At 39.9% G+C, this 14,048-nt stretch overlaps 1 protein-coding gene across 2 annotated transcripts in view; it reads right to left on the reverse strand.

Annotated features, from left to right (window-relative positions):
• The window catches only part of mgl (low-density lipoprotein receptor-related protein megalin), an 87,776-nt gene that overhangs the window by 25,443 nt on the left and 48,285 nt on the right, over nt 1–14,048 (reverse strand). The window contains exon 2 of one of the 2 annotated variants that reach the window (XM_090173205.1): nt 1,695–1,811. In XM_090173205.1, coding sequence (XP_090029331.1) covers nt 1,695–1,811 — 117 coding nt within the window. Of the gene's footprint in view, nt 1–1,694; nt 1,815–14,048 lie in introns of both variants that reach the window. The other variant, XM_090173204.1, reaches the window with a different exon arrangement.

Here is a 14,048-nt window from a genome sequence, read left to right on the forward strand (position 1 = left end):
TTTCGGATACGAATAAAAACGATTCGACGACTAATTTCACTTTTGCTATACCCTATCAATACTTTTTCATTTTCATAATTGATTTTTTTTAAATAATTCTTGTAATCATGTGTGAGCTCAATTAAATTTAGAAAATCAAATAAAATTAATCAGTTAAGTGTTTAAAAATTGTAATAATTAAGGAGAATATTGCGCGTAAATATATATAAAAGCTGTATATTTTCTATTGTATTGTAAAATATGCGATTCATTGTGATCCCGAGAATGGTCAGTTTCGAAAATCCCACCGGATATTGGAGATTCCGGCATCAAGCTTCAATAGAGCAAAAAACGTTCAGATCGAACGGACCGGAATCGGGCTCGCAACAAAACGAGCAATCTTAGGACCCATATTAAATATGAAGGGTATTGTAAATAAAGTGTTTTATAGACTTGGAAGCATTCAGTTTTCCCGAAGAGGCCAGTTTGTTATTTTTTCAGTCGGTAACGAACGTAGGCATAGCTCTCCCAACCCCGGTAGAAACAGTCCAAATTCTGTACATTTGAAAATAGAGTTTTTGACATTTACCTTATCGGGTAGTGAGTTCGTCACACGTTCCAGAAACGTTTAATAATAATAAAATAGTTATAATATAACCAAATAATAGACGAATAATTTCATTTTATATTTGTTCCCCAAGGCTAAGAATCCTCATTGACTTAAATACCCTATGCTGTTCATTCGCATTTTCAACAACAGTTCGTATTTTAATTAAGTTACGAATGAAATATTTTAGAATGTCCCGAAAAATAACCCCTTTGATTTTCGATATTTACAACTCGTCCCTCGAAATTTTTTAATTCTCCGAGTTGAGCTGTCGGAACTGGATTTTTTAAATCTCTCTCCGAAATGAGATGTTAAAATATTCTCTCCCCGCGAATTTCTCAGTCCGTTATATCCGATAATAATATTATTCTCCGTTGCAAAGGCTCGCGCGGCAACAGCGGCTAGACGAGACGTTATATCCGTGGGTAGCTTCCATCAAGGGCATTCACATTTTAATTGCTAAACGGGCTCGTCAGGAACCACTATTTCGCTACCGAGAGCGCTCAACCTACGCGTTGCCTCGCCGATAATGCCATTTTTACCGAGAAACGACCTTTTCGGTCTCAATGTATTGAAAAACAAGTTCCTTCGTTATGAAACTACGTTATTTCCACCGCGTGACACTGCAAAACGCCAGTTAACAGTATCGTACGTATTAATTATTTTAATTAAAGGAAAATTATATATTTTTGTTAATGGGTAATATTAATACAGATTTAATCAATTTTAATTTGGCGTTTTAAAAAACTCGTCTTCCTGTTGGAAGCCGCAATAATATCCACTAAGTTACGCTTAACGAAATTATCCCATCACGTGAATGATTTTTAAATAAATTAATCAATATTCTGATGGGCTATGTTTAATTACATAAATTGCAATATACCAGTATTAAAAAAATTAATTGGAGACGTTTGTTAATAGCCGTTCTAATTATGTATTAGTGGCGCAATTTCGTGTTCACGCAATTTAGTAATATTTGGTTTTAATTACCAACACATCTGGATTACTTTACTAGTAAAATTTTTATTATTTCACAATTTTAGCGTTTTATTCGCAATGACATTTTTGAAGTAAAATTGCGAAATTTGTCGGTACGGGCAAAACTTACGGCATGACTGGTGCTCATCCTCGCCGTCATCACAATCTCGTTGATAATCACAAACCCACCGCCTGGGGATGCACTTGCCATTGTAGCATTTGAAATCTTGAGGCGAACAGGAAATTTCTTCTGGAAATAAAAATAAATAAATGAGAAACTAAAGAAATTTAAACATTTAATAATTAAGATTTCATTTCCCAAAATATAATATTATATTACATTAAAATTCAATGTCAATAAAAGTATTATTGAATTAATATATTATTATTATTAAAGAATTTAAGTTAAAATCCTGGCACACATTTTTTAGGCATATTATCTTGGTAAATATTTTCGAAAATTTTAAAATTCTTAGAAAACATACGACAGACTAATTCTTATGCTTTGGTAGGAAATAAAAATTTTGAGTGCTAGGAAGATTTCCAGTTTAAATTTGGGAAAATCCAAACGTGATATACCGGCGTATAAACCTTACACTACAGCGGGCATTTATTCAGACAAATAAGCAAAACAAAAAAAGCAGTGGCGGTGCGTCACGCATCCAGGCGGAAAATAAAACGCGTTTTTTCTAGGTACGTCGCTTGGCTCAACAAACGGCGTACGCGCGCGGAAAAGTCCTAGTCTAATGGACAACGCTGGAGCGAAAAATACGGGGAAAACAGCACGCGTAACTCTACGGTTACATCATCCGAGTAAAGACGGACGAATAAAAGAAAATGATGAAGGAATATCATAACTCGAAGTGGTCCAGCCATCAGAAAACTCTCGAGCTCAGTGTCTGGCCTCGCCATGAGTGACATCTTGAGATTCCCTTTTCCCCCGATCATGTCGCTTATTTCACTTTTTTGATGGCTTTGGTTACCGGCGCGGAAACTTCCGTCCGCCGTATAGCGTCGCGTTACGGATTCTTCCATTGGGCCTAATACGAATCTAATACCAACGATACAACTGCTATATAAAAGGATATCGGCGGACAAATGCGCGCCAAAAACGCTTTCGAGGCGGCCGAAGGAATAAAGTCGAAGAACAACAAGGTGGCCGAACCACATGACACTTTGAATTACAAATTTTACCCAAGTTACAATTCGCGACCGAAAACTATCGCTACGCCCCCTTTGGTTTGCCATTGGAACCTAGTTAGGTAGAGGCTGAAGCAGATACTATTAGTTTTGACTTTATAAATAATGATACTTGCAATTTAATATTATTTTTTCATCGTTTGCTTATATTTTTATAAGTTTATTTAATTAAAAATGTTCTTATGAATTTTTAATTTGTCCGTACCTCTGAGAAGCTAGCACCGTTACACCACCTACACTCATTTTGGTTGCTATTTATTTTTACGGGAATATTTCATAAATATTTTCGGCGTCTTTATAAAAATAGTTATTTCGAGTAAATAGTATTTACAGTATTCAAAAATTACTTAGGCCACGTTCACACTAGAGCCTAAAACCCAGTTTTGACCGCCTACGCTAATTCTTAGTTCACACGTGCGAAATCGCTTCACCCCGGTTCGCTTATAGCTAAGGCTTAACGCCATTTCAAATTATGACTAGAATTTTGAAAATACTAAAATGTATCCCAAAACAATTAGTTAATCATGTTTACTATACATATAGTAATATTATTTGACAATATTTAGAATTTTATCCCCATTATTTTTTAAAATAAGAGCAATTTGACTTCCCCGCCTTGTCGTTTTGAAAGCGATTCTAAGCGAACCGACTTGGACGAGTTGCTTCCCGAACCAACACGAAGCGATTTCTCACGTTGGTTTTAAAAACCAGTTATCTAAACGGAGCGAATTTAGGGGTAAGTGTGAACGTAACTTTAGATCAACGTAAGCCGAAGCAGTGGCGACATCACCACCGACAGTCCGACACTATAAGCGTAAAAAAACTTAACGCCAAAATCAGAACATAGCCGTCCGTCCATCCTGCCAAGCGGTTTCAGACTATAGCTTTGAAATCCAATCTTTAATATTCGAAGTAAAAAAATATCTCTTTCTTTGGCATTCGTCGAAGGGTTCTCGAGTCTTTGGAAAAGGGCAATGTTTTCGAAGATAATGGGGCTTCTATAAAGGAACGCTTTTTCACTCCCACCACGTTTTAAAGATGGATTGTCGTTTCTCGAAACGGATAGAAACGTTTTTAACTAAAAAATACGAGAGAAAATGATCGACGATTCGAAAGCGAAATTGCCCAGTTAAATTTGTGTTATTACTCGTAAATAAATCGGGCTAGTCGCAAATTGATAGTGCTTACTGCTGTAGCAAATCGGACAAGAATTTTAGGGGCGGGTATCAATATCTTCCTTTCTCTCGATTCAACCGGGACAGCCCACATTCGATCACAACTCTTTCGTCGTCTTTCTTACAAAGTTTAGGTTAACAGAACTACGCTAATGTATACGAGATTTGAATATCGTAAATATAAACATTTTTAAGCTTAAAAAACATGATTGTTACGCATAGCTCAATTTAATACTTATTTGAATTAAGATATTACACAAAACAACTTTAAGCTAATTGTAATTGTAATTGTATTGTCTCGTAATATTTACTGAAACGTGTAATAATTTTTATTACAAAAGAACAAGAGTCATTGTGAATGTAAATTATAACTTAAGTGTGTTCAGTTAAGTTGAAAAATATCATGTAGAAATTTGTGATTTAAATAAGAATACGTAGAACAATCATAATGTTTAAATATTTAAATAGTAATTAAATAAGAACACTTTAAACAACCTCGGATATTTATATTTAGGCGAAGACCAGTGTCATATTTGAAAAGTTTTGATTCTGAAATATTGTTCTTTGTCGTGGTAAATCATTTAAGAATTTTCCATCTCGTAATCCGTTTGAATCGCCATTTTTGAAAATATAATTAAATATAGATTGAATTAAACAAATGTTTGACTTAGAAAACATAAATCAGCTCGACCCCTTATAATTAAACGAGTTTTCTATAAACGTAACCCGACGCAAACGGAATTAACAATTAGAGAATATTACGGGGGCAACTGACCTAATTAGCTTTTAATTTTCCGGCCGTAATCAGTGAATCTTAAATATCATCTTAATGGGGAAACATTTCCCCCAAAATTAACCGTAAAAATTCCTTCAAACGAAGAGAGCGAGACCCTTTAATTAAATCCGAGAGCAAACAACAATTAAACTTTTCTCAAACTCCTTAACTTAAATTTGATTAAGACGCTCCGATAGCGCGACCAGAAGGAGAATTCCCCCCCCCCCCCAATTGACGAGTGCGTTAAAAGGGAGGAGGGGGGGGGGGTAGTGAATTAAATGTTACTTTGCAACAAAACCGCGACCTCTGGCTTGTGGGAGTGCGTATACAATGGGCCGCGACTGCCTGAATTAATCTGAGGGTTTTAATTTCATAATTAATTACGGGCATTTACTTCAGGGCTCTTCGCGCGATTAACCTTCCAGCGGCGGGCGCGGGTTTTTTTTGATCACCAATTTACCACGATTAAAGGAATTAAAGCTCGTTGTAACCCTAATGATCCACGCGGTTCTTGATTACCGCCGCTACCCAGAGAAAGCGCATTCGACTTTCGCATTTGCCGCGCTAAACCTCTCGCGTTGTGCGGGACGAGCAACAAGAACCAGTTTGAAGGCTCCAGCTCAGGACCACGCGCGCAACACCTCCACCGCTCGTGCTGGTTTTTTCCCCATCGATTTTCGGGGCTTCCAAGCAAAGCGAGCGTTTAAATAAGTCGTCTATCAAAATAATTAACGAGCAAATTAAGGTCGTCGCTAATTGGAGAGAGATCTTCTGGTGGCTCTGGGAGGTCAGCCATTTCCCCTTCCGTCTATTCTCGGAAGTGACTGCGTGACTCTGGCGTAACGCGCGACTGCAAAATGGAAGACTCGGTTCCGCTTTTATCTCGTGCCTTCACTAGGGCCCCCTATCAATAACCACCCGCCCTGTTGGTTTCCAAAGGAGCGCCCCCTTTCGAGGACCCGCTGAGTTTAATCGTGGAAATAACCGAGGTGACAAATCCTTCGCGCAAGATGCCTCGACTCTCCTCAACTGATTGGTTACTCTCCCCTTCAAACTAGAATTAATACATTTCGGCGGTGAGTTCCCATATTTATAAGGAGAGGGGTATTCCACCGTAGAGCTTTAATATATTAAAACAGAAATTGATAATTTAAAAAAAAAGTCTTAGAATATGGGTGGTCGATTAACGATTTATCAATTTTTACTTTTATAACCACGGTCAAAGAGTTTCTTAAATTTATTTCACTTCCGCGAAATACGAAACTGCTTATTATAAAAAATATTAAAGATTAGATGGTTTAAAGTAAGGAGTTCTATTTTACATTGAAAACGTTCCATTTTCTAGTATCGAATTCCGGCAAATCCGAAAATTTAATTTCACAGTTTAGAGAGGGTTTAAAAACTTTATTCCTACAAATTTAATTTTAAAGTTTAGAGAGATTTTAAAAACTTAATTCTTACGTATATAAATTTTATTTAAATTAAATTCTTATTTATTACGTTTATTTTTTATAGTTGCGGGGGGATGGTCGTTGATATACAGGGTGTTTCAAAAGGTTATGCAAAAATTTAAAGGAGTTGTAGGGGTTTGTTGAGAGGTATGTCTGTTTTATCCCCATTTTCCTACGATGAGTTAGAGCGCCAGAGAGCTTAAAAGTGTGGCCTACTAGCCCCTGGAAGTAGGCTGCAACAAGCGCGAAACCAAGCAGCGGGGAAACGCGAACATTAAGGTTTGGGTTCGCGTGATAGGTAAAAAGGGACTTTGCAACCAACGTAAAAAAGTAAACTTAAACAGTGCTTGGTTTTGCGCTTGTTGCAGCCTACTTCCAGGGGTTAGTAGGCCACACTTTTAAGCTCTCTGGCGCTCTAACTCATCGTAGGATAATGGGGGAAAATCAGGCATGTTTCTCAACTCACCGCCTACAACTCCTTAAAAATTTTGCGTAACCTTTTGAAACACCCTGTATCTAAATTCCAATCGGAATAACGCAAAGGAAAAGAAATGAAATGCAAGTATTCATCGAGCGCTCTTTATCTATTTCTTCGATAAGCGAACAACCGTCGTCTATAGAATAGCACCTACGTGATAGCTAGACGGGCAAGGTAAGCCAGCGGTACAACGTAGCTCCGGGGCGGGTAGAAGAGACATCAAAACACCACCCCGTCGCGCGTATCATTAGGAATAAATGATAGAAAAAAAATGTAGTAAGGTGTATGCCCCCTCTCGTAAAGTATTGAAGGGAAGCCCACCGGCCCACCTAGGGGGTTTCCAAAATAGTACGCCGCTCGACCTAAGCTATAGATTACGGTTCGTGGGCTTGGAAGACGATGCTCCGCGATAGAGAAGGGACCGAGGGTAGCCGTAAAGACACGAATACAACGTTATAAGGGAGGGGGGGGGGGGCAAAATTGCAAGCTGAAGGGAGGGAATCCGGGGGGGGGGGGGTGGTGTTTCGTGGCGTTGATTTCCGTAAGAACCCGCGGGCTTCGTCACCGGGGTGAAAGTGTGAGGGATTCTCGCTCGCATCGCGACTTCAAGTTGCGAGGGTAATGAACCGCTCGAAATATCTCCTTCCCTCTCTCTCCCCGCCAGCAGCACCCCTGATTACCTCCGGACGTAATTAATGAACTTTTCTCCAACCGTAGGTAATACCATCCCGGTACCAGTTCCCCGCGTTCCTTTTTCTAATACATTACACTCGTACTAAGTTTTACTTTCAGTCAACACTCGCCGCTGCGTTTCAGCGTCACGTCCAAGAGACGATGGAAATTTTCCGTGTAGAATATCCGGCCTTTATCAACGCGTTTCCTAAGACTAATAGGTGTACGAACGCTTCATTTGGCGTTGAGATTTTTTTGTTACTAAAAATAGTTGTATATTATCTTCCTTATCAAAATGAAGTTTTAAATGAAGCTCCCTTACTCTTTTCTCGATGGAAACGGAGCGCTCCCCGAGGCCAAAACGATTCCTCGCCTTTCCCTGGAGCGCTCTAATTTATTCATTCATCTCGTTTCAATTTATTTAAATCTTTTCACCAGCGTATGATTATTTTAAATTCCAAATTTCGTTCTTAAAATAATGATAAAATACGCGAAAAAGTAGATTAGTCCATAATTAAAAGGGATAATATAGCTAAATCCTAAACAAATTTGAAGAAATTAAAATAACTCGTACCCAATAGGTCTTCGAGCAAAAAACGCGAAACTCGGATCAAACAGATCTTCGAGTAATAAACTAAATTAAAATTAAATAAAATAGCCAGAAATTCCAACGGTTTCGTTCTATTTGGAACTCATCAGTACCGTGCGGGAAATCTGGCTGGCGACTGTCAAATCTAAAGGAGAAACTAAGCCTAAACATTAAAAATTTCAAAACGCGTTGCATACAGCAACGGAAAGCCGAAAAGGGGGGGGGGGGGGGGAGTGTGGTGGAGAATAGACTAGTAAGAAATAAACGCTTGCCGAACTTGTTTTTATGTTGCTCTTTCGTCAAAATGTCATAGATTTATTAGAATAGTTTTGACACCACGCGTGGATACGCGCACTTGAAAATCCCAGGGTTCTCGCGCCCTAAGCACGCGCTCGTAATATTACCAAAGTTAAAGTTGTGACGTAGTAGCTACATTCAAACAAGAAGGCCACGTTATTTTATAAAAACACCAATTAGCTCGGCAAAAATAGCCCGAAAATTAAGACTAAGCTTGATTACGTTTGTGGTTTCCAATTCTACGAATCAAGGATAGAAGCGGGAACGTCTTCCCAAATTATGCCAATGGTAATTTTCATTATCCATTGTTCGTTTCAACAATATAAATTAAAATAACAGGCACTCAAAACATGTACAAAATCGCGGTTTAATTTTGCAATACGAGAACAAACTTCCAATGTATTAGCGGTGTTTAAATAAATATTTTTCGATGTTTAAGGAATGTGCGGGTGCTATTATGGTTTTAAAAATACTCCTATTTCAATTAATGAAACTGGTGCTAAACGTAAGTTCGCGTAAAGTCACAAATACGAATTTCCTTTGCGTAAATTTAGCGGGGTGAATAAGGTGAACCCGGATGTAACGCCACGTTATAGGGGTACTGATGAGAATAAGCTAAGCAATAATGTTCTAAAAAGGCACCACCTAACGGAAACGATTACAAATTATTATGATGGCCAATTACCATATTCCAAAGTATAGAGGACAATTTTAATAACCACACCTACACACCAAAAGTACTGAACTAATATTTAGGTACGGCTGGCTTCAGTCATCTCAGTAGCCATGCAGTAAGGCTGGCCATCCATTATTCAACGTTTTTACGGATCGTTTCATCCCGCGTAACTGGCTACTATGGAAACGAATTGGCCAGGGAAATATCCGCCGAATGACCGCCGCCAATTTCTTCCTTCATAATTGATGATTCCGAACCTCAAAGGCCTCACGCTTTTAATATCTTTGTCTCCGTCTTCGCAATCCCATTAAATAAGAGAAACGTAAAAGGCTTAAAAAAACTCTAGGTGCTTTCCCCCCTCTCCTTCCCCTTCGTCGTCTTCGTTTGACACGCTATTTTTAGAATTTCGTCTTCGGGATCGAAGATTCTTAAATGGTCGTCTAAAGTCGCCAGACCACGGAGCCGAAAATTAGATTACGGACGCTTGGTCTCATTCGATACTCGCGCGGGTGTCGTACGAGACGTCTCTGTCACGATAAAATGTCCAAATGAAAAGTGATATGACGGTAGCGAGAAGCGTGGTTGCTAAGGAGCTAGGTATTCCGCTTAATTAAAATTAAAGAAGTTTAGATTTCGTTGCGAAAGAACTTTTAGAATTCGGTTAATTTTGAAACTAATTTATTTTTGCGTTGACCGAGATGAAGCTTAACGCGGAAAAATTTCTTAATTAAAACGGGTCATATCCGAAAACGGACGCGGCCATCGCCGTTATGGAAGAAAGGCGAAGAATGGTTAGATGAGATTGCGTCTACTTTACCCCCCCCCCCCCTCTTTCTCATTTTACGCTTTAAGAACCTTTGGGAGATAAACAAGAGTGTTAAAAGACAAAAGAAAAATCGGGTCGAAGCCCCTGAAAGAGGTCCTTCTGACTGTCCTCTTAAGACACAGAAAATCTTCGCGCCTCGAGTCGGGACTAAAAGACGGAAGGATTACGAACGAACCTTCCCTTATTGTTCGCTAATTTATGTCGGCGACACGCGCGTGCACGCGAATACGGCGCGGACGTTCGTCGAGATTCCGGAACGTACACGCGGGTACGCCTCGCCGGTGTATAACGGACGCGTTCGAGAATGGCGAGAGTCGACGAGTTCTTTCGTAATTGAAATAAAACGTATTCAGGTATAAAGTCATTCTTTATAGCGTGGGGTGGACCGCGGAGTACGAGAGAGCGTTCGATAAAGCGTCCGTGCGAGTGGTTTCGGCGGTTCGTATTAGTGCGAGATCGGCGTAGCGACGGCGATATCGTTGTCGATGGAAAAAGAGGGGAGCTTTCCCTCGCAGCGTTTCGGGATTTACGAGTCTCTACATCGACGCGTCGCCGGGATCGAGCGAATATGAAACGCGCCGAACGTATATTTTCTCCGTATTTGGCAAACATTTCGCCGCTTTCGTCAACTCCGTCAAGCTTCTCTCGATACGGCTAAACCTCGAAGGTATTCAAGACGTGGACGCGCGATTGGCCGCGGTCACAGAGTAGCTGGTCCTTGGCAACGCACCCGAAACCGGAATACGCGTATAAAGTTTATAGCGCGGCGTTGAAATCGCGTTTGCCAAGAAGAAAAGAGATAAAAGGAGAAGCCCAGAGGGCCGAATCGGAGAAAAAAGGCACCAAAAAATCTTCGCGCCAACGATCTAAGACAAAAGCGTTACGATGCCTTCCAAATTGGAGACGGGTAGAAATTTAATCCAACGCGCTTGTTATATTCGCTCCTACGATGCTCGATAGTCTCTTCCGGTTGGGAAAATTTAGTCGAGGAATTGGGAAAGTAGGTCTGCTGGATATATCGGGTCGATGACGCGTTCTCGAGTACCTAGAATTCTCTACTCCGGTGCCAAGGAGAACCCGGAGCCACTGCCACTTGGTTGCCAGTAGTTCTCCACCAACAGGGACGGCGCGTTACGGTTACCCTTCAGTCCCGATTCGATTCCGCGCGTGTATATTCTCTTAGCGTGTAGAGGAGACTTTAAACGCGGGTCTGAAACCGGCGGAGAATGACTGTCTTATACGCGGGTAGAGGGCCTGGAATGATATAATGAGGAACGTGCGTGCCTCATTGGAGATAAACAATTGAATATCGGGCCGCAAACCGGTAAAACGAAGGGCGACTCTTGGATGGCACATTGAGCTTTAAGGGGGATCGTTGGCTGCTCAACAGCGAGAAACCCGACGAGTGACGTCACATTCCTAACCCACGTTCCTCCGAAAGTCCTAAATTACTCGAAGTTATTTATTTAGTTCAAACGTATAAAAAAAATTTAATATTTGTAACAGGGTTCGTTCAAAATTTCCGAAACTAAATTCCCTGATAATTCCCGGTTTTCCCTGACTAAAACACAAAATTTTCACTGACCATTTTTGTAGTATAAATGAATGTTTTGAGGTAAAATCTTGAAAAATATTGATTATGTATTTTTAATATATCTTTCACAAATTTATTTGCATGATTTTTTTGGGGTCATTTTGAAATTCCCTGACTTTTCGGAAACATTTTAAAATTCCCTGACTTTTCGGAAACATTTTAAAATTTCCTGACTTTTCCAGGTCGTGTACGAGCTCTGTGTAAGTGAAGCGATCGTTTAACTAGCCACACGTGCTTTTGCTAAATTTTGGTGAAAATGAAGTAGAGATTTTATCGGCACCTCGTTACGTACACACTATTTCATTCCATATGGGTCTTTTAACCGTCATCGAGTAAAATGTAGTTCTTTTAGAAATAAATTTCGAAATCGTAATGAAATTGATCTTCCAAAGGTCTCAGGGCGGCCGTTTTAAAGTAAAAAGAACACCCGTCGCAATTATTTTGTCTCGAGTAGCTTAATTAGCCCGGAGCGAGCACCCAATCAATCTTAATTCCGGCAGCGAGACCTCGGTGACCCCGGGACAAGCTCTTAATTAGAGAATCACTTTTCCACGTCTGTATTTTGCAACTCGGCCGCCGGGGAGCAACGCGATTTTAGGTTTATAATAGATTATAAAATCAATGCCTCGCTTCCTTTAAGCGACAATAAATCACGGCCGCATCCCGTCCCCGCTGGCTCGGTTAAAAACTCCCGAAACAATGTTGAAACAAAAATAACAGGAATCCCCCTGGTTTCGGCCGAGCGCTCCCGACACTTCCATTCTGTCAGTTCCGTTTCCGGTAAAACTTTCACGCGCCTCTTTACGCGGCCACATTTCAAAAGTTCGATTGTCGAAAATAAATAAAAAAAGGTACTAATATTTAGTTATGGCTGACGTCATTTTTAAAAAATTACGACCGTTACCGGGTAGCGCCATTATAGGCGTAAACAACGTGATTTCCTTATAGAATGATATTCGAACGTCCACCCTTCAACGAGCGCCATTTTTAGCCAGTTCGTTAATCAAGTGCGAATTCTTTCTGGTCTGATGGTGAAGGTGACAAACGCGAGCGGAGGTGTCCGACAAACGGGGGAAAAAGATGCGAATCCCACATACCGGGGTTATGGTCCAATTACAAAACTATTTCGTTCTGGAATTTTGGGAGGATAAATACTCTTTTTTAAAAGAAAAAAGTCCGTATATATAAAACGAGATTGGAGGCAAAAGGAAACTGGCTCTTCTAATTGGCCGTTTGGCTTCGTTAAAAAGCGTTATTCGCGAGAGCTAATTCGGAATGAGATTATTGAGCGCTCCATCCGTACGCGGGGAAAGGCTCGGACTCGACGCAACGAGAAAACTATATCCTCGGCTTAACTGCGGGATGAAAATACGTAATTGGCTTATCGATCCACCAGCAGCGCTCCTTCGCTGCCGGAGCAGTGGCCGCAATTATTCCGACACCCGAGAAGAAGAAGAAATAAAGGTATCCAATAAAGAAACGGAAGCTGTTGGTTTCGTCCTAATGCCAGCGATCGTGGCGAAGGGACGAATTTTCAAGAATGGACCGTATTCATTTCAAACTATTACGGTTTTATAAACAAAAACAAAGTTCAGATTATATCAGGTGGATAAAATTAAATACAAACTCGGTGGCTCTGACATGGTCAAAATCGCATAAAAGTTTAGATGAAAATCCAAGTTTTTCTTTTCCCTTAAAAATATGTCATAGCCCTAAATGCAAAAGTCTGACTACCGCGTACAAACCTTTTTTCTTTATAAATATAAAAGGTTTTTCCAAAGGTTATGCAAAAAGTTTAAGGAGTTGTAGGGGGTGAATTGAGAAGTATGCCTGTTTTTTTTTTTTCATTTTCCTACGATGAGTTAAAAGAGCGCCAGAGAGCTTCAAAGTGTGGCCTACTAGCCCCTGGAAGTAGGCTACAACCAGCGCAAAAACAGGCAGCAGGGACTATAAATACTGTTTAAGTTTACTTTTTTACCGTGGTTATCTCGATTTGTTTATAAAGTCCTTTTTCACCTATCACACGAACCCAAACCTTAATGTTCGCATTTCCTTGCTGCTTGGTTTTGCGCTTGTTGCGGCCCACTTCCAGGGGCTAGTAGGCCACACTTTGGCGCTCTTAACTCATCGTACGAAAATGCGAAACAACAGGCGCACTTCTCAACTCATCCCCTACAACTCCTTCAAATATTTGCATAACCTTTTGAAACACCCTGTATATCGGATTGAATGGCTAAGTAAATAACAGAGCCACGTTGTTGCCGGATTTTCATTTGTAGGCTTTATAGTTTTTAATCAGAAAAGGGTACGCTTAGCAGTCGATAATGTAAATGTACTTCTCGCGTTGCCCGCTAGATGATTCTAAGCTCTCTGAAAAGGCCAATTGCTTTATTAAGGTACAAAACAATTTTTTAAGAAACTACAATAAATATAATTAAAGATTTTGAAACCTTGATTTTTAAAAGGAACAAAATATTTTTAACCTACATTTGATCTATGTTGGTTTAAATAAATATGATATATTTATTTCACAGAAACCGGTTGCTAGAAAAGACCTTTTTAAAAAAAAAAAAGGGAAATGTCCCAAACGCAATTTCGGAGAGACGTACGGCAAAATTTCAAAGACGAATAGCTGAGGGAATATATAAATTATAACTAGGATGAATTTGCGTAGCGATCAATCTAAACGGAGATAAATCAGAGATAAGGCGACATACGGGAAGAGCTTCCATACGAAACGAACGACAAGAC

This window comes from Leiobunum rupestre, chromosome 4, assembly GCF_980474605.1.
Source record: "Leiobunum rupestre chromosome 4, qqLeiRupe1.1.hap1, whole genome shotgun sequence".
NCBI classification, from domain to species: Eukaryota; Metazoa; Arthropoda; class Arachnida; order Opiliones; family Sclerosomatidae; genus Leiobunum; species Leiobunum rupestre.